The sequence below is a fragment of the Carcharhinus amblyrhynchos genome, chromosome 22, assembly GCF_965287045.1.
Source record: "Carcharhinus amblyrhynchos chromosome 22, sCarAmb.v2.hapA, whole genome shotgun sequence".
In the NCBI taxonomy this organism is placed as follows: domain Eukaryota; kingdom Metazoa; phylum Chordata; class Chondrichthyes; order Carcharhiniformes; family Carcharhinidae; genus Carcharhinus; species Carcharhinus amblyrhynchos.
This window is the reverse complement of record NC_137345.1, coordinates 34,300,641-34,319,812: the sequence shown is the minus strand read 5'-3', so window position 1 is coordinate 34,319,812 and position 19,172 is coordinate 34,300,641. Positions and strand designations below refer to the sequence as shown.

At 44.7% G+C, this 19,172-nt stretch overlaps 1 protein-coding gene across 1 annotated transcript in view; it reads right to left on the bottom strand.

Annotated features, from left to right (window-relative positions):
* Positions 1-19,172, bottom strand: part of LOC145356777 (lysine-specific demethylase 5B-like) — a 340,420-nt gene that overhangs the window by 239,722 nt on the left and 81,526 nt on the right. The window contains exon 10 of the mRNA XM_080209644.1: positions 9,661-9,819. Within this exon, the coding sequence (XP_080065770.1) occupies positions 9,661-9,819 (159 nt within the window). The remainder of the gene's footprint in view (positions 1-9,660; positions 9,820-19,172) is intronic.

Sequence of the window (19,172 nt, the reverse complement as noted above, 5' to 3'; positions counted from 1 at the left end):
TAACTATGTACAGATCCCACTGACTGCAACGCATGGTGCTGCTGTCACCATGCAGGCTCTTTCCACACTGTCCTCTCAGAGTCTATTATCATGCAACTATTATATAGTGAGCAGTGTGGGGTGGCACAATGGTTAGCACTGTTGCGTCACAGTGCCAGGGACCCGAGTTCAATTCCCGCCTTGGGTTGCTGTCTATGTGGAGTTTGCACGGTCTCCCTGTATCTGAGAGAGTTTCCTCTTGGTGCTCTGGTTTCCTCCCACAGTCTGAAAGACGTACTGGTTATGTGCACTGACCCTTACAGGTGCTGCAGTGTGGCAACTAGGGGAATTTCACAGTAACTTCATTGCAGTTTAATGTAAGCCTTACTTGTGACTAATAAATAAACTTCAGTCTTCAGGCATACACTAACCCTTGCTCTGCTGAGCAATTATGCTGCACTGACATGCAGGCACACATAACATCCCCTCTCTTCTCAAAATAAAACTTTACTACCTTCCACTGGAACTTGCAGTTTGATATAGGAAATGAGGAGATATTGGAGACTCTGGCAGATTTAAAAATTCCCAGGCCCAGATGAATTGCATCTCAGGCTGCTGTGGGGGGGGTGAGACAGGAAATTGCAGGGGCTTCATTGCAAACCTTCATTTCTTCTCTGACCATGAGAAAGGGCCAGAAGCCTGCAGGATGGCGAATGTGGTTCCACTTTTCAAGACAGTGGTAGAATTGAACCAGGAAATTACAGACCGGTGAGTTTCACGGCAATAGTAAGGAAAATATTGGAGAAAATTCTTAAGGAGAAAATTAATATCTACTTGAAAAAGCATGGGTTGACGAGGGATAGTCAGCATGGCTTTGTCAGAGATCATGCCTAACAAACTTGACAGAATTTTTTTGAAAATATGATCAACTGTGTTGATGAGAGAAGTGCAATTGATGTAGCTCAATTGGATTTTAGAAAAGCCTTTAACATGCAGAAGGTGGAAGTAGATGGAATTCAGGGAAATTTGACAAGATGGACCCGAAATTGGCTTAATAATAGGATACAAAGAAAAGAACAAATAACAACACAGCACAGGAACAGCCCTTCGGCCCTCCAAGCCTGCACCGATCATGTGTTCCTAACTGACCATCCGTTTGTATCCCTCTACTCTCAGTCTGTTCATGTGGCTACCTAAATAAGTCTTAAATGATCCTAGTGTGTCTGCCTCAACCAGCTTGCTTGGTAGTGCATTCCAGGCCCCCAGCACCTCTGTGTAAAAATACGTCCCCTGCATATCCGTATTGAACGTTGCCCCCCCCCCCCCCCCCCCCCCGCCCTTACCTTGAACTTGTGACCCCTTGTGTTTGTCATTTCTGACCTGGGAGAAAGCTTCCAACTGTTCACCCGATCTATGCCCTTCATGATTTTATAAACTTTTATTAGGTTGCCCTTCAACCTCAGTCTTCCCAAGGAGAACAACCCTAGTTTACTCAATCTCACCTCATAGCTAATACCCTCCATACCAGGCAACATCCTGGTAAACCTTTTCTGTACTCTCTCCAAAGCCTCCACGTCCTTCCGGTAGTGTGGCGACCAGAACTGGACGCAGTATTCCAGATGTGGCCTAACCAATGTTCTATATAACTGCAACATCACATGCCAACTTTTATACTCTATGCACCACCCAATAAAGGCAAGTATGCTATATGCCTTCTTCATCACCTTTTCCAACTACGTTGCCACCTTTAAGGATCTGTGGACTTGCACACCCAGATCCCTCTGTGTGTCTATACTCCTGATGGTTCTGCCATTTATTGTATAGCTCTGCCCTGCATTAGATCTACCAAAATGCATTGCTTCGCATTTATCTGGATTAAATTCCATCTGCCATTTCTCCGCCCAATTTACCAGCCTATATCCTGCTGTATTCTCTGACAATGTTCATCACTATCCACAACTCCAGCAATCTTTGTGTTGTCCTCAAACTTACTAATCAGACAGGCTACATCTTCTTCCAAATCATTTATATATATCACAAATAGCAGAGGTCCCAGTACAGAGCCCTGCGGAACACCACTAGTCATAAACCTCCAATCAGAAAAAGACCCCTCTGTCTTCTATGGCCAATCATAACGTGGCGATGCCGGCATTGGGGTAAACACAGTAAGAAGTCTCACAACACCAGGTTAAAGTCCAACAAGTTTATTTGGTAGTAAATGCCACTAGCTTTTGGAACGCTGTTCCTTCGTCAGGTGAGTGGATAGTTCTCCGCTCACCTGACGAAGGAACAGCTTTCCGAAAGCTAGTGGCATTTATTACCAAATAAGCCTGTTGGATTTTAACCTGGTGTTGTGAGACTTCTTTCTATGGCCTAGCTAGATGCAGCCATCTAGCTAGTTCACCTTTGATCCCGTGAGATTTAACCTTTTGCACCAGCCTGTCAAGAGGGACCTAGTCAAATGCTTTACTTAAGTCCACGTAGATGACATCCATGGCCCTTCCCTCGTCAATCATTTTTGTCACCTCCTCAAAAAACTCAACCAAATTTGTGAGGCATGAACTCCCTTGTACAAAACCACGTTGTCCACTGCTAATGAGACTATTCAGTTCTAAATGTGTACAGATCCTATCTCGAAGAATCTTCTCCAACAATTTCCCTACCACGAACGTCAAGCTCACTGGCCTATAATTACCTAGGTTATCCTTGCTACCCTTCTTAAACAACCGGACCACATTTACTATCCTCCAATCCTCTGGGACCTCACCTGTGTTCAATGAAGAAACAAAAATTTCTGTCAGAGGTCCAGCAATCTCAAAGAACAAAAACAGCCCAGGAAACAGGCCCTTTGGCCCAACGAGCCCGTGCCGCCATTTTAACATTACCAGTCCCCCCTCCACCATGACCCTTATCTATGCTTATGGCATTCCACATTGAGGGAAAACGAATTTAGGGACAATTTATTACCTCCAATCAGCCTAATAGCACATCTCTTGTCTCTCTCAGTAATCTAGGACAGATGCCCTCTGACCCTCGGGATTTGTCTACCGTAACGCCTCCTAAAACACCTAACACTTCCTCCCTTGTATTTGGGATTTGTTCTAACGGGTCTACTCATCCCTCTGAGATACTACCAATCAACGTTTCCCTGTCCTTTGTGAATACTGATACAAAGTATTCATATAGGATCTCACATACTTCCTTGGGTTCTAAGCATAATTCCCTCTTCTGTTCTTGAGAGGTCCAACTCTTTCTCTGACAACCCTCTTGTTCCTAACGTATGTATAAAATGCCTTGAGATTCTCTTTAATCCTGTCTGCCAAGGACATTTCATGGCCCCTTTTTGCCCTTCTAACTCCCTGTTTGAGTTCTTTTCTACTCTCTCTGTATTCCTCCATTGCTTCATCTGTTTTTAGCTGCCTGGACCTTATGTATGCCTTTTTTTTTGATCAGACCCACAATTTCCCTGATTATCCACAGCTCTCGAATTCTACCTTTCCTGTCCTTCCTTTTCACAGGCACATGTCTGTCCTGCACTCTTAACAACAGCTCCTTAAAAGGCTCCCACATGCCAGATATGGATTTACCCTCTCCCAAACAGCACTGCCTAATCCGGTTGTAGATAGCCTTCCCCTAATTCAGCACCTTACCCATAGGACAACACTCATCCTTCTCCATGACTGTTCGCAAGTTTACAGAATTGTGGTCACTGTTTGCCACATGTTCCCCACTGAAACTTTGACGACCTGACTGAGCTTATTCCCCAGTACTAGGTCCAGTATAGCTCCCCTCTCTAGCTGGACTATCAACATATTTGGGTGGCACAGTGGTTAGCACTGCTGCTTCACAGCTCCAGGGGCCTGGGTTTGATTCCTAGCTTGGGTCGCTGTCTGTGTGGACTTTGCACATTCTCCTCATGTCTGCGTGGGTTTCCTCCGGGTGCTCCAGTTTCCTCTCACAGTCCAAAGATGTGCAGGTTAGATTGATTGGCCATGCTAAAAATTGCCCCTTAGAGTCCTGAGGTGATTAGCAGGTAAATATGTAGGGATATGGGGGTAGGCCCTGGGTGGAATTGTGGTCGGTGCAGACTCTATGGGCCAAATGGCCTCCTTCTGCATTGTAGGGTTTCTTTTCTAAATATTGTTCCAAAGAACCCTCCTGGATACATTTTACAAATTCCTCCTCGTCCGGACTCCCAGCTCTAAGGGATTTCCAGTCTATATGTGGGAAATTAGAATCTTCCGCTACAACAACCTTATTTTTTCTACACTTGTACAGAATCTCCTTACATATCCGTTTCTCAACTTCCTGTGGGCTGTTGGGAGGCCTGTAGTATACCCCCAGCATAGTGACTGTGCCCTTCCTGTTTCTGAGCTCTACCCACAGTGTCTCATTACATGATCTTCCAAATTGTCCACCCTCTGTACCGGTGTAATGTGCTCCCTAACCAGTACTGCTACTCCCCCACCTCTGCTAGCCCCTCCTCTGTCTCGCCTAAAACACTTATACCCCAGAATATTCAGCTGCCAGCCCTGTCCTTTTAACCAAGTTTCTGTCATTGCAACCACATCCAAGTCCCACACACGCATTAAGGCTCTAAGTTCATCCGTTTTGCCCATTATGCTCCTTGCACTGAAGCAGATGCACTCCAGACCTCCAGGCCCACTGAGTTCATCCTCCCCCAGTTTGCTCTTTCTCTTAGGTAGCCTTGTCTTGGCCCCATGCTCGTCCCCAATGCTGACCTATTGTTTTGATCCCCACTTCCCTGACACATTAGTTTAAACCCACCTGAACCACACTAGTAAAGCTCTCAACCTGATACAAAGACTGGTGGTAGAAGTCTGTTTGAGTGATTGGAGGCCAGTGTCCACTGGCATACCACAAGGTTCAATGCTGGGTCCCTTATTGTTTGTTATAGAAGTACATGATATAGATGATAATGTGGAATGAAAAGCAAGATTTGCAGATGACACTAAGATTGGTTGGATGGTTAATAGTGAAAATTTCCAGTATATAAATTGAAATAATCATTTTGAATAATCCTGGGTTCAAATTGTGCTAAGGATTTAAAGCTTGGAACAAACTATGTGCTCTTTCATTTGTCTTTGTTTCAAAAAATTGCGATATCATCACATTGAAATGTGTTTTATTTCTTGTGTTTCTTTTAAACTGACAGATATTTCATCATCTGCTGTTCCTAATTTGGCAATTAGAAAATTATATACATTGGAGATTATGCATTTTATTTTTAATTTGACAGATTGAGGCCAAATTAATTCACTTGGCTATCAGCTGAATGTATTTTTTGAGTGTGTTTTATTTTAAATAGATGGTTTGTGAATAACAAGTCTACCAGCTTCATGATTTTAAGATTGTTTATTACAACCTGGTGATTGACTGGAATATCCCAAGGGTAAGGGGTTTGGATGGGGAGGAGATTGTTTGGTGTGTTCAGGAGGGGTTCCTGACACAGTACGTGGATAAGCCCACGAGAGGAGAGGCTGTACTTGACCTGGTGCTGGCTAATGAACCAGGACAGGTGTCGGATCTCTCGGTTGGAGAGCATCTTGGGGATGGAGATCATAATTCCATCTCCTTCGCGATAGCATTGGAAAGAGATAGGATCAGGCAGGCTAGGAAGGTGTTTGTCTGGAGTAAGGGGAAATATGAAGACATCAGGCAGATAATTGGACAAATAAACTGGAAGGAGGCATTCTTGGGGAAAAGTACAGAAGGAAGGTGGCGGATATTCAAGGAATGTTTGACTGGAGCTCTGCATGATAACGTTCCGATGAGACAAGGAGATTTTGGTAGGGCACGGGAACTGTGGTGCACGAAGGTTGTGGTGAACATAGTCAGGAAGAAAGGAAAGGTGTATAAAAGGTTCAGAGAGCTAGGAGATGGTAAGGATCTAGAGGAGTATAAGGCTTGTAGAAAGGAACTTAAAAAGGAAATTAGGAGAGCCAGAAGGGGTCATGAGAAGGCCTTGGCAGGTAAGATTAAGGAGAATCCCAAGGCCTTCTACAAATATGTAAAATGTAAAAGGATGAGAAGAGATGGGATAGGACCTATAAAAGGTGAAGGGGGAAAAGTCTGTGTGGAACCGGAAGAAATGGCAGAGGTGCTTAATGAGTACTTTGCCTCGGTATTCACGGTGGAAAGTGATCTGGGAGGTTGTACTACAGGTTTGCGGCAGTCTGAAAAGGTTGAGTACGTGGATGTTAAGGAAGAGGATGTGGTAGAACTTTTAAACTCTATCAAGATAGACAAGTCGCTGGGACCGGATGGGATGTACCCCAGGTTACTGTGGGAGGTGAGGGAAGTGATTGCAGAGCCCCTGGCGATGATCTTTGTGTCGTCGATGGAGACGGGAGAGGTTCCGGAGGATTGTAGGATTGCAGATGTGGTTCCTATTTTCAAGAAAGGAAACAGGGATAGCCCGGGAAATTACCGACCAGTGAGTCTGACCTCAGTGGTTGGTAAGTTGATGGAGAGGCTTCTGAGGGACAAGATTTATGAGCATTTGGAGACGTTTAGAATCATCAGAAATAGTCAACATGGTTTTGTCAAGGGCAGATCGTGCCTTACGAGCCTAGCTGAGTTCTTTGAGAATGTGACTGAGCACATTGACGAAGGAAGAGCGGTAGACGTGGTTTACATGGACTTCAACAAGGCGTTTGATAAGGTCCCCCATGCAAGACTTCTTGAGAGCGTGAGAGGGCATGGGATCCAGGGGGCTTTGGCCTTGTGGATCCAGAACTGGCTTGCCTGCAGAAGGCAGAGACTGGTTGTGGATGGGTCTTTTTCTGCATGGAGGTCGGTCACCAGTGGAGTGCCCCAGGGATCTGTTCTAGGACCCTTGCTGCTTGTCATTTTCATAAATGACCTGGATGAGGAAGTGGAGGGATGGGTTAGCAAGTTCGCAGACGATACGAAGGTTGGTGGTGTTATGGATGGTCTGGAGGGATGTCAGAAGTTGGACATAGATAGGACGCAAGACTGGGCGGAGAAGTGGCAGATGGACATCAACGCAGATAAATGCGTAGTGGTCCATTTTGGCAGGACCAACGGGATGAAGGAATACAATATCAAGGGTAGGAGTCTTAGCTGTGTTGAAGAGCAGAGGGATCTTGGGGTCCGGGTCCACAGGACTCTTAAATCGGCCTCGCAGGTGGAGGATGTGGTCAAGAAGGCGTATGGTGTACTGGCCTTCATTAATCGAGGGATTGAGTTTGCGAGTCGGGAGGTAATGCTGCAACTTTATAGGACCCTTGTCAGACCCTACTTGGAGTACTGTGTGCAGTTCTGGTCGCCTCACTATAGGAAGGACATGGAAGCTATTGAAAGGGTACAGAGGACATTTACAAGGATGTTGCCTGGATTGGGAGGCATGCCTTATGAAGATAGGTTGAGGGAGCTGGGACTCTTCTCCCTGGAGAGACGAAGGTTGAGAGGCGACCTGATAGAGGTTTATAAGATGTTGAAAGGGATAGGGTGGATTCTTGGAGGCTATTTCCCAAGGGTAAGTTTTTCACTCAGAGGGTAGTGGGTGAGTGGAACTGGCTGCCATCGGTGGTGGTGGAGGCAAATTCGTTAGGGTCTTTTAAGAGACTTCTGGATGAGTACATGGGACTTAATAGAATTAAGGGTTATAGGTAAGCCCAGTAGGTAGGGATATCATCGGCGCAACTTGTAGACTGAAGGGCCTGTTTGTGCTGTAGTTTTTCTATGTTCTATATTCTATAATGATAAACTGAAGAGCCAGATGGAGTGGAAAATTTGTTTGGAGCATAAACACCACAGTTTAGTTGGGCTGACTGGCCTATTTTTGCACTGTATATTTTAGTATCTGTATTTATTTTGCTGTTTACATCTCCAAGATATCTCAAAGTGCCCCAGTGTTCCAAGTGCTCCAATTAATAATTTTGAAGTTAAGCAGGTCCCACAGTGATAAGGAAATAACAAGCTCATCTGTTTTAGTAGTGTTGATTGAGGGGGTAATTTAACAATGCCATGGGATTTAACAACCAACTAAAATGGCTTCTGCTTTTAAAACTCATTGGAAAGTCAACACCACTGACAACATCAGTTGAAATTATCTACTTGTCTTTGGAGCGCGACTGAACCAACAATTTTGAGTTAGAGGCAAGTGTGCAGCCAAGACTAAAGCTCAAACACAATGTTAATGTTCTTTTAAAATAGTAATTGTTCTTTAGCAAATGTTAACACTTTACATTTGTAACAGTCTGCACATTGTAGTAATAATGGTCAAGTGATTGAGGTTTTGAATAATTATGGGGCACGTATCCAGGATGTGACACTGGTATTAATTAATACTGCTGCACTCATCTGCTGTCAGTGTCGAATAGGTTTTGGTTGTGTCATTGAAGTACTAATAAAAATAATTCTTCTTACGGGATTCCTGAAAGCACAGCTGTTAAAAATAATGACCAGCCTATGGCACTGAGCCATGAACGTGAGGCAGATTTCCAAAAATAATTCTGGTTTAACAGGGAATGGATTATCTCAGACTCTTGTAAAACAAGGTACTTTATCGCTAATATTTTGTTCAAGCTAAGCCTTTGTTTCTACCGCTATATCCAGTACCATTTTTACCATAAGCTATCAGTTTTATTTCTAGATTGTAAATTGCATTGCCTTTAAATCCAGCAATTAACAGTTTCTGTAATGTTCAGTTATGTGTACTTCTTTAACTTGTGTCAAGTGCATAAGAAATTACTTCCAAGCATTGGAATAATATCTTGGTTATTATGGAACAAGATCTGCAACCTAGAGATGACCAGTTCAAATCCCATCATGACATGTTAATAATGAATTTAAATACATCTGGTGGTCTGAGGGCTAGGAGAAGGTATATGAAAGCTGCCATATATTCACCATTTAACAGTGCGGCAGAAGTTTAATTATTTACAGCATGCTATTTCCACATGCAGTAATGTAGTTTTACATTACAATCTAGCCAATTATTCTTAAAAATACAATTACTTAGGATGACCTATAAATGACAACAAACCTTGATATCTCATAGCACTGAAATATACAATTTGGAAACTAATTTTTGGAAAAAGATGAAACTAAGTGTCTCAATTGGCTTAAGATTTTTTTTAACCCTGCCTACATCCAAGTCTTTATTCACATGATTTTCAAAGGGCCAGCAAGCTCGCTACATGAACTGATACATGCCTTTCAACAGAGGGAAAATCAGTCTGGAGCTCACCAACATTCACAGTCACACTTCCAGCTAGGATCATTGAAGCGCCATCAAAACTTATGAACTCAGGCTAAATTTTCACAAGAGATTTATGGGTGCCTACAACAATAGAGATACACAGGATCCCGAAGGTGTAAAAGGAGGCCATTGGGCCCGTTGTGTTTGCAACAACTCTCCAAAACAGCAGCGTACCCAGGCTAACAAAGCAGGGGGGAAAATTGGAAAGACAGTATAAAATTTCTACAACTGTCTGTCATAACAGGGCAGAACCATGGAAAATTAGTGTAAGCAGCCATTTTACCATTTCTCATGGGTTCAAGAAGGTAGTATTTTAGAAAGATACCTGGAGAATCCATGCAAAAATCCAGATGATTATCAATCTCAATCGTTTAATGGATTTTCCCAGGCACCAACAGTACATATTTCACACATTTAATCTGAAACCTTACCTGTTCATTCGGTCGCAGTTTAATTTTGCCATTTTTGATCGGGAAGCCACTACCAAATTCTTTTGAGGCAATGTCAGCTCCGTATTCCACAGTAACATCTTCTTCAATGGTACTAACCAAGCGCCAGAACTCCTTTTCCACCAGTTCTGTTGGAACCATCTATGTTTGTACACATTATGTGTATGGGGTAATGGAGGGGCAAGATAAAAAGAAAACTTATTAAAACTAAAATGAGTTTGTGAGGAATTTGTCACATTAGAATGCATCTCACATTTTGCCTTGCTCAAAGGCAAAATGACTATCAATTAATTTACTTAATTTAGTAAATCACTTTTGGTTTGTTTATTTTTACCTGTTGAATGGTTACACTGGTGAAACTGAAAAATGAAACATATTTGTTTTGGCACCAATTTCATCTCAGATATCAGCAGCCAGCAGAGGAACAAACAGCAACTTGGATTTACAAAGCACCTTTAGAATTATAGGATAAAATTATACAATCCTTCAGTGCAGAAGGAGGCCCATTCAGCCCATCGAGCCTGCACCAACAACAATCCCACCCGGGCCCTGTTCCCATAACCCCATATATTTACCCTGCTAACCTTTGACACTAAGGGGCAATTTAGCATTGGCTAATCAACCTAACCTGCACACCTTTGGACTGTGGGAGAAAACTGGAACACCCAGAGGAATCCCATGCAGACACAGGGAGAATGTGCAAAGTCCACACAGTCACCTGAGACCAGAATTGAACCCTGGTCCCTGGCGCTGTGAGGCACTACTGTGCCACCTCAGGCTAAAATTATTCACAGGAAAAGAATTATTTTTTGAAATGCAGTCACCATGACATTGTAATGCAGAATCGACAAGGATTCAGACAACTGCGAAATAGGTGACCAGATGATTGTTTCTTTCCTGTGTTTTTTATTTATTAGTGTCACAAGTAGGCTGCAATGAAATTACTGTGAAAATCCCTAGTAGCCACATTCCGGTGACTGTTCGGGTACACTGAGGGAGAATTTAGCATGGCCAATCCATCTAACCAGGACTGTAGAAGGTAACTGGAACACCCAGACGAAACCCACACAGGCAAAGGGAGAAGATGCAGTCTCCAGACAGACAGTGACCCAAGCCAGAAATCAAACCTGGGTCCCTGGTGCTGAGAGGCAAAAGTACCACTGTTCCACTGGATGCTGGTAATGACAAAACAATAGCAGTGGAACAATCCTGCTCTTTGAAAAGTGCCATTGGATCAGAGATGGCAAACAGGATATTAATTTAATATCAAATCCAAAGAACAAGCGATCTCATGCAATCCAGCTTCATTCTCACTAATTTAAAGTTGTTAAATTTCAGTACTTGAGCACTAGACCTTAAAATGTCCATTAAGGAATTAGATTTTGTTTCTGATCATTCAGGATGCAAGAAAATAAAGTTAAGCTTATAGAAGTTTTCAATATCAAGTACGAGAAATGTCCTTTTTAAGCCTGAAGCATACTCAGCCAGCTGGATGGACCTGAACAGAGCTGGGACAGAGTTCCTAATTTTGCTGGTGCTGTTGGGAGGGCTTTAAACTAACTCATCAGGGGTGTGAGATCAAGAGAAAATATGCGAGAGAATAACCAAAGTGCACAAAATACTGGGTGTGGCTGATAAGTATTAGTATAGAAAATAGTAAGTTAGTAGGTAAAATCGAAGAAAGTGAGATAGTAATGATGTCTAAATCAGAATTACTGTACATACATGTGAAAGCATGGAGTATAGTAAATAAGATTGGGGAGTTACAGGCACAGATTACCATATGAAGTGTTATGTCATGGCGGTAACAGAAACCTGACTCAAGGAAAGCCAGGACTGGCTGATAAATGTTCCTGGCTACAAGGTGCTCAGAAAAGATAGGAAATATAAAAAGAGGGGTAGTGATATTGGTTTAGGAGAGCATTATATAGTGCTGTAGAAAGAGCATGTCCCAGAGGGTTCAAAGACAGAATCAGTTTGGCTAGAGTCAAGGATCAAGAGAGTGCAATTACATTGTTTGGTGCAATCTATAGATCACCAGCTAGTGAAAAGGATATAGAACAAGTCTGCAGGGAAATTACGAAGAGATGCAAACATTTGAGATTTTAATCAACCAAAAATAGATTGGAACAGTGGCAACGTAAAGGGTGGACAGGAGCAAAAGTTTCCAGACTGTGTTCAGGAAAATGTTCCACAGCAGTTTGTGCCCAATCCAGAAAGAAAGGATGTACTATTGGACAGTTCTTGAAAATGAGGTGGGCGAAGTAGATCAAGTGTCAGTGGGGGATATTTTGGAGACAGTGATCATTGTATCATAATACTTAGGATGATAATAAAAAAAAACAGGTATCCAGAGTAAGAACAATTAACTGGGGGAAAGTCAATCTCAATGGGGCAAGAATGAAGATGAGCCAGATAGACTGGAACAAAGGGTCAATGAGAAAACATGTAACTGAACAATCTGCAACCCTCAAAAAGAAGAAAAGGCTCAGGCACCGGGGTGTATTCCTTCAAAAGGAAAAGGAAAGGCAAATACATCAGAGCTCTCTGGATGAAAAAGGAGATAGAAATTAAGATAATGGAGAAAAAGTGTATACGTGACAGATGTCAGGTAGAAAATACATGTTGCAAATCAAGAGGAAACCAGAAGATTTAGAAGAGAGGTGAAAAAGCACCTTACAGAAGTGAAGAGGGATTAGGAGAAAATACTGACAACCAACAAAGGGGAATTCCAAAATCTTCTATAAATAGACAGTAAAAGGATGATACAAGGAGGAGTAGGGCCAGAGACCTAAAAATGAATTTACACATGGAGGCTGCAGACACAGCTGAGGAATTAAATAAATATTCTGCATCTGTTTTTAACCAAGAGATAGATGCCACTCAGGCCTTGGCAACAGACAGGGAAACTCTGTCCCAAGAAGAGCTTAAAACTGATAAGGAGGAAGTGTTGAATAGAGTGTTGTACTTAAAGTTGACAAGACACCGGGACCAGACAAGACATATATTGAAAGAAGAGTGAAAATTGTAGGGATGTTGGCCATAATCTTTCAATTTTCTCTCGACTGTGGGAAGGGGCCAGAGGACTGAGGAACTGCAAATATTATGCCTTTATTCAAAAAAGGTTGTAAGGATAGCCTCAGCAATAGCAAACCAGGCAGTTTAACATCAGTGGTGGACAAGTTTCGAGAAACAATTATTCAGGATAAAATTAGCAGTTATAAGGGAAAATTGGATTGACAACAAGAGCCAGCATGAATTTTAAAGGAGAAATTACGTCTAACTAACTTGCTGGAATTTTTATGAAGACGTAACATAAGGGGTCAAACATAAGATTAATGCTGTTGATGTGGTATACATGGGCTTCAAATTTGATACAGTGCAACACAACAGACTTGTGACAAAAGTTATAGCTCATGGAATAAAAGTGGAACTTGGGTATAAAATTGTGTTAATGATAGGAAGCAGAGAGTAAGAATCAATGGATATTTTTCAGGCTGGGGGAATGTCTGTAGTGGAGTTCAACAGGGGTTTGTATTGGAACCTTGCTTTTCCTTATATGTATTAATGATCTTGGAGTACAGGGGACAATAAAGTTTGCAGACGAAAAGAAACTTGGAAGGCAGTGCAGGAGGAGGCCATTTGGCTCTTTCCCCCACCATATCCCTGTAACCCCATACATTTTCCATGGCTAATCCATCTTTGGACACTAAGAAACAATATAGAATGGCTAATCCACTTAATCTGCACATTTTTGGATTGTGGGAGGAAACTAGGGTACCCGGAGAATCTTGCGCAGACACGGGGGAATGTGCAAACTTCACACAGTCACCCAAGGCTCGAGTTGATGCCTGGCATTGTGACGCAACACTGCCACCATACTGCCCTGATTAAACATAAAGGGTGAAGTTCTTAAATGGGTGCAGGAGCAGAGGGCCCTAGTGTATACGTGCATAAATCATTGAAGATGGCAGGACAGGTGGAGAGAGGAGATAATAAAGCATGCAGCATCCTGGACTTTATTAATAGGGGCAGAGAGTACAAAATTTAGGAACTATGTTGAATTCGGACACTAGACCTCAGCTGAAATATTTAATATAATATTTTGAGCACCACATTATAGGAAGAATGTCAATATATTAGATAAGGTGCAGAAAGTTTTCGAAAATGGTTCTAGGGTTGAGAAACCTCAGTTATGAGTACAAATTGTGGACGTTGGGACTGTTCTCCTTGGAGAGAAGAAAGCTAAGAGGAGATTTGATAAATCATGAGGGGCTGGACAGAGTAGATAGGGAGAAACTTAAAAAGGTCAAGAACAGGAGGGCACAGATTTAAAATGATTTCCAAACAAATATGTGACAAAAAAATTTTCACAGAACAAGTGGTTCGGAGTGTTCATTTTGGAAGGGAGAACTAAAGAAAAGAATATTATTTAGCAGAAAGCTGCAACACAAAAGGATTTGGGGTTACTTGTGCACGAATCACATACATGCAGCAGATGATCAAGATGGCAAATAAAATGTTAGCCATTATTTCAAGGGAGTTGGAGTATACGAGTAGGGAAGTCTTGCAGCAACTATACAAAGTTGCACATCTGGAGTACCGTGAAGAGTTTTAGTCCCATTATTTAAGGAAAGATATTATTTCATCGGAAGCAATTCAGAGAAGGTTCACTAGGATGATCCCTGATGTGGAGGGATTTCATAGAATCCCTACGATGCAAAAGGAGGCCATTTAGTCCATCAAGTCTGCACCAACCACAATCCCACCCAGGCCAATCCCCATGATCCCACGAAATTTACCCTAGCTACGCCCCCTGACACTAAGGGCCTGATTTTACCGTCGCACTGCGCCTGCTTTCAGGCGCAAAGGCTTGATAGAGTCAGGCGCAAGGCAAGTAGAGCAATCTGCACCTGCCTCCGCACTGATTCCCCCTTTACCAAGGCCCGAAAATGGCCACCATTGGGACCACGCCCGAAACAGACGCAGCAGCCATTTAAGTGCATTTGTATGCATTTAAATTGACTTAATAGGCTGCACACCCAACTTTACCAGCACTTCCCCTTTTACCACTGTGTTCATGTCTGTAGTAAGTGCAGGTTGCTGGAGGAGCTCCAGCTCAAGGTGGATGAGCTGGCCTCTGAGCTACAGACACTGAGGCTCATCAGGGGGAGAGAGGGTGCCATTGTCAATGGGGTGCAAGTGACATCCACCCCTGCTAGACTGGCTAAATCTAAGGGTCAGGGACAAAAGGGGGCTGCTGGGAGGAGGAAGGGGGGTGAGGAGCGGAGGCCTCAGCCTCTTAATCTGCATAACAGGTTTGAGGTTCTTGCTTCCAGTCTGGAAGAGGACGAGGCAGGTGAGGTTGGTGAGCAAACTGCACACGGTACAGTGATGCAGCAGGACATAGGCAAAGAGAAAGGGAAAAGGAACGTAGTAGTGATTGGGGATAGTGGGGTGAAGGGTATTGACACTGTCCTTTGTCACAATGACAAAGTGCACAGAAGGGTGTGTTGTCTGCCTGGTGCTCGGGTACAGGATGTCGCAGCTGGGCTGCAGAGGAATCTGGAGTGGGAGGGTGAGAACCCGGTCGTTGTAGTACATGTGGGTGCCGGCGACGTAGGCAAAGTGCGGACTGAGGATCTGGGGAGGGAGTATGAAAAGCTGGGAATGGAATTAAAGAGTAGAACCGACAAGGTGGTCGTCTCTGGGCTACTGCCTGAACTGAGTGCAGACGGGCGTAGGGTTGACAGGATAAAGGAAGTGAATGGGTGGCTCAGGGATTGGTGTGGGAGGAATGGGTTCGAATTTATGGGGCATTGGCACCAGTATTGGGGTAGGTGGGACTTGTTCGGGCAGGATGGGGTGGGTCTGAACCGTGCTGGGACCAGAGTGTTGGCGAATCGAGTAAAGAGGACTGTAGACAGGGCTTTAAACTAATTAGGGGGGGGGAGGGTGCGAGGGTAGGTGACGCTACGAGGTCTAAAGTTAAGGATAGGGTACAGGTAAGGGAAGAGGCCGAGGATGTCCCAATTGGTGGCGTTACGGCAAATAGGGTCCAGGTGAAGGCTGGGATGAAAGCGCTTTATCTGAATGCACGAAGCATTCGGAATAAAGTGGATGAGCTGGTGGCGCAGATCGACACAAATGGATACGATCTGGTGGCCATTACAGAGACGTGGCTGCAAGGTGACAGGGACTGGGAGATGAATGTACAGGGCAATCAAGTGTTTAGGAAGGATAGGCAGGAGGAAAGAGGGGGTGGCGTAGCTCTGCTGATTAAGGATAGTATCAAGGTGGTAGCAAGGGATGATATCGGAGCCAAAGAGCAGAAAGTGGAATCGTTGTGGGTGGAGATTAGGAACAGCAAAGGGAGGAAGACGCTGGTGGGTGTCGTCTATAGGCCCCCAAATAATGATCTGGAGGTGGGGCGGGCTGTTAACGCGCAAATAAGTGCGGCGTGCAGGAATGGGACGGCAGTAGTTATGGGAGATTTCAATCTGCATATTGATTGGTCGACCCATGTTGGACGAGGTGGGCTCGAGGAGGAGTTCTTGGAATGCTGCCGGGATAATTTCCTTGAACAGTGTGTGTTGGAGCCGACGAGGGAGCGAGCTATCTTGGATCTGGTGCTATGTAATGAGGCGGGTAGAATTAGGGACCTTGCGGTGAAGGATCCTCTTGGAGAGAGTGATCATTGCATGGTGGAGTTTCTGTTGCAGATGGAGGAGGAGAAAGTGGGTTCCCGGACACGCGTCCTTTGTTTGAATAGAGGGGAGTATGGTAGGATGAGAGAAGAATTGGCGAATGTGGACTGGGGGAGCGCGTTGGAAGGTAGGTCTGCTGAGGAGCAGTGGAGGATCTTTAAGGAGATTTTTCTTGGTGCTCAGCAGAAATTTATTCCGATGGTCAAAAAGGACAGTAGGAGGAGAGGTAATAAGCCGTGGATAACAAAGGAGGTGAAGGAAAGTGTTAAATTAAAAGCGGAGGAATTTAGAGTAGCTAAGAGCAGTGGGCGAGAAGAGGATTGGGAAAGGTTTAAATGTCAACAAAGATTGACAAAGAAGTTGATAAAGGAGGGTAGGAGAAGCTATGAAGCTGGGCTAGCGCTTAATATAAAAAAGGATAGCAAGAGTTTTTATAAATATATAAAAAGGAAGAGGCTGGCTAGGGTGAACGTTGGTCCTTTAGAGGATGAGAAAGGGGAGCTAGTGGTAGGGGATGGGGATATGGCTAAGGTATTGAATAACTTTTTTGTTTCTGTCTTCACGGAGGAGGACGTGAATAATTTGCCGGGTGTTAGCGATGGAAAGGTGGTAGGACTGGAGGGTCTTAATGACATTACTGCTACTAGAGAGGTGGTGCTCGACAGACTGGAGGGGCTGATTGTGGACAAGTCCCCAGGACCGGATGGAATGCATCCGAGGGTTCTGAAAGAAATGGCGGAGGTTATAGTGGATGCCTTGGTGGTTATTTTCCAGACGTCGCTGGATTCCGGGGAAGTGCCGGAAGATTGGAAAACGGCTAATGTTACGCCGTTGTTTAAGAAGGGTGCCAGGCAAAAGGCAGGGAATTATAGGCCGGTTAGTTTAACGTCTGTGGTAGGTAAAATGTTGGAATCCGTCATTAAGGAGGAAATTGCGAGGCATCTTGAAGGGAATTGCTTGATAGGGCAGACGCAACACGGTTTCATTAAAGGGAAGTCGTGTCTGACAAATTTACTGGAGTTCTATGAGGATGTGTCTAGGGCAGTGGATAGAGGAGAGCCGGTGGATGTGGTCTTTCTGGATTTTCAGAAGGCGTTTGACAAGGTACCTGACAAGAGGTTATTGCAGAAGGTCAGGGGACATGGAGTTGGGGGTAGGGTGTTAGCGTGGATAGAGGATTGGTTGTCAAATAGGAGGCAGAGAGTGGGGGTCAATGGGTGCTATTCGGATTGGCGGTTGGTGACTAGTGGGGTGCCCCAGGGGTCGGTGCTGGGGCCTCAGCTATTTACCATTTATATAGATGATCTGGAGGAGGGAACCGAGTGCAGGGTGTCGAAATTTGCTGATGACACCAAGATTGGGGGAAAGGCAAATTGTGCGGAGGGTGTGGAGAGTCTGCAGAAGGATCTAGATAGGCTGGGCGAATGGGCCAGGAAATGGCAAATGGAATTTAATGTTGGCAAGTGTGAGGTGGTCCACTTTGGTAGGAAGAATGGTAGGAAGGACTATTACTTACGTGGCGAAAAACTGCAGCAGGCGACGGTGCAGAGGGACCTCGGGGTCCTTGTGCATGAGTCGCAAAAACCCAGCTTGCAGGTGCAGCAGGTGGTCAGGAAGGCGAATGGGATGCTGGCCTTCATAGCGAGGGGGATTGAATATAAAAGTAGGGAGGTCTTGCTGCAGCTGTATAGGGCATTGGTGAGGCCGCAGCTGGAGTACTGTGTGCAGTTTTGGGCGCCGCACCTGCGCAAGGATATTTTGGCCCTGGAGGGAGTGCAGAGGAGGTTTACTAGGCTGATACCGGAGTTGAGGGGATTGAGCTATGAGGAGAGGCTGAATAAACTAGGCTTGTACTCGTTAGAGTTTAGAAGAATGAGGGGAGATCTCATTGAGACGTATAAGATGATGAATGGGATGGATAGGATAGAGGTGGAGAGACTCTTCCCGCTCAAAAAAGACAGTAGGACTAGGGGGCACAGCCTCAAGATAAAGGGGAGGCGGTTTAGAACGGAGTTGAGGAGGAACTTCTTCACTCAAAGGGTGGTGAATCTCTGGAATTCTCTGCCCGTTGAAGTGGTGGAGGCTGCCTCGCTAAATATTTTTAAGAAGCAGGTTGATGGGTTCTTGATAAGAGAGGGGATTAAGGGTTATGGGGAGAGGGCGGGAAAGTGGAACTGAGCCACGACAGATCAGCCATGATCTTATTGAATGGCGGGGCAGGCTCGAAGGGCTAGATGGCCTACTCCTGCTCCTATTTCTTATGTTCTTATGTTCTTATGTTCACCCATCCAGGATCTGCGCAAAACAGACATGCTCCATAAAAATCCGATTCAGTGCCAAGCATCCGACGGCACTCTGCATGAGATTGGAGGGAGGGGGGAAGGGGATGGGTGGCGAATGGGTGGGTAGCTGCCACTCTGCCTCAGTTCAGTGAGGTGAAAGTCAGTCTGCTGCCACTCTGGGTGCCTGAAAGCAGTGGGGACGAAAGCACGCTGCCACTCAGGGTGCCTGAGATCAGTGGAGGGGAAAAGGGTCTGCTACCACTCTGCCTGAGATCAGTGGGGTAAAAGGGGCTTCGCTGTCACTCTGCCTGAGATCAGTGTGAGTGAAAGGGGGTCTGCTGCCATTCTGGGTACCTAAGAGCAGTGAAGGGGGAGGTCCTTTGCCACTCAGGCTGCCTGAGATTAGTGGCGGGGAAGGGGGACCCGGTGCCACTCAGGATGCCTGAGATCAGTAGATAGGAAGGGGGGTTCTGCCGCCACTGTGCCTGAGATTAGTGGAGGGGAG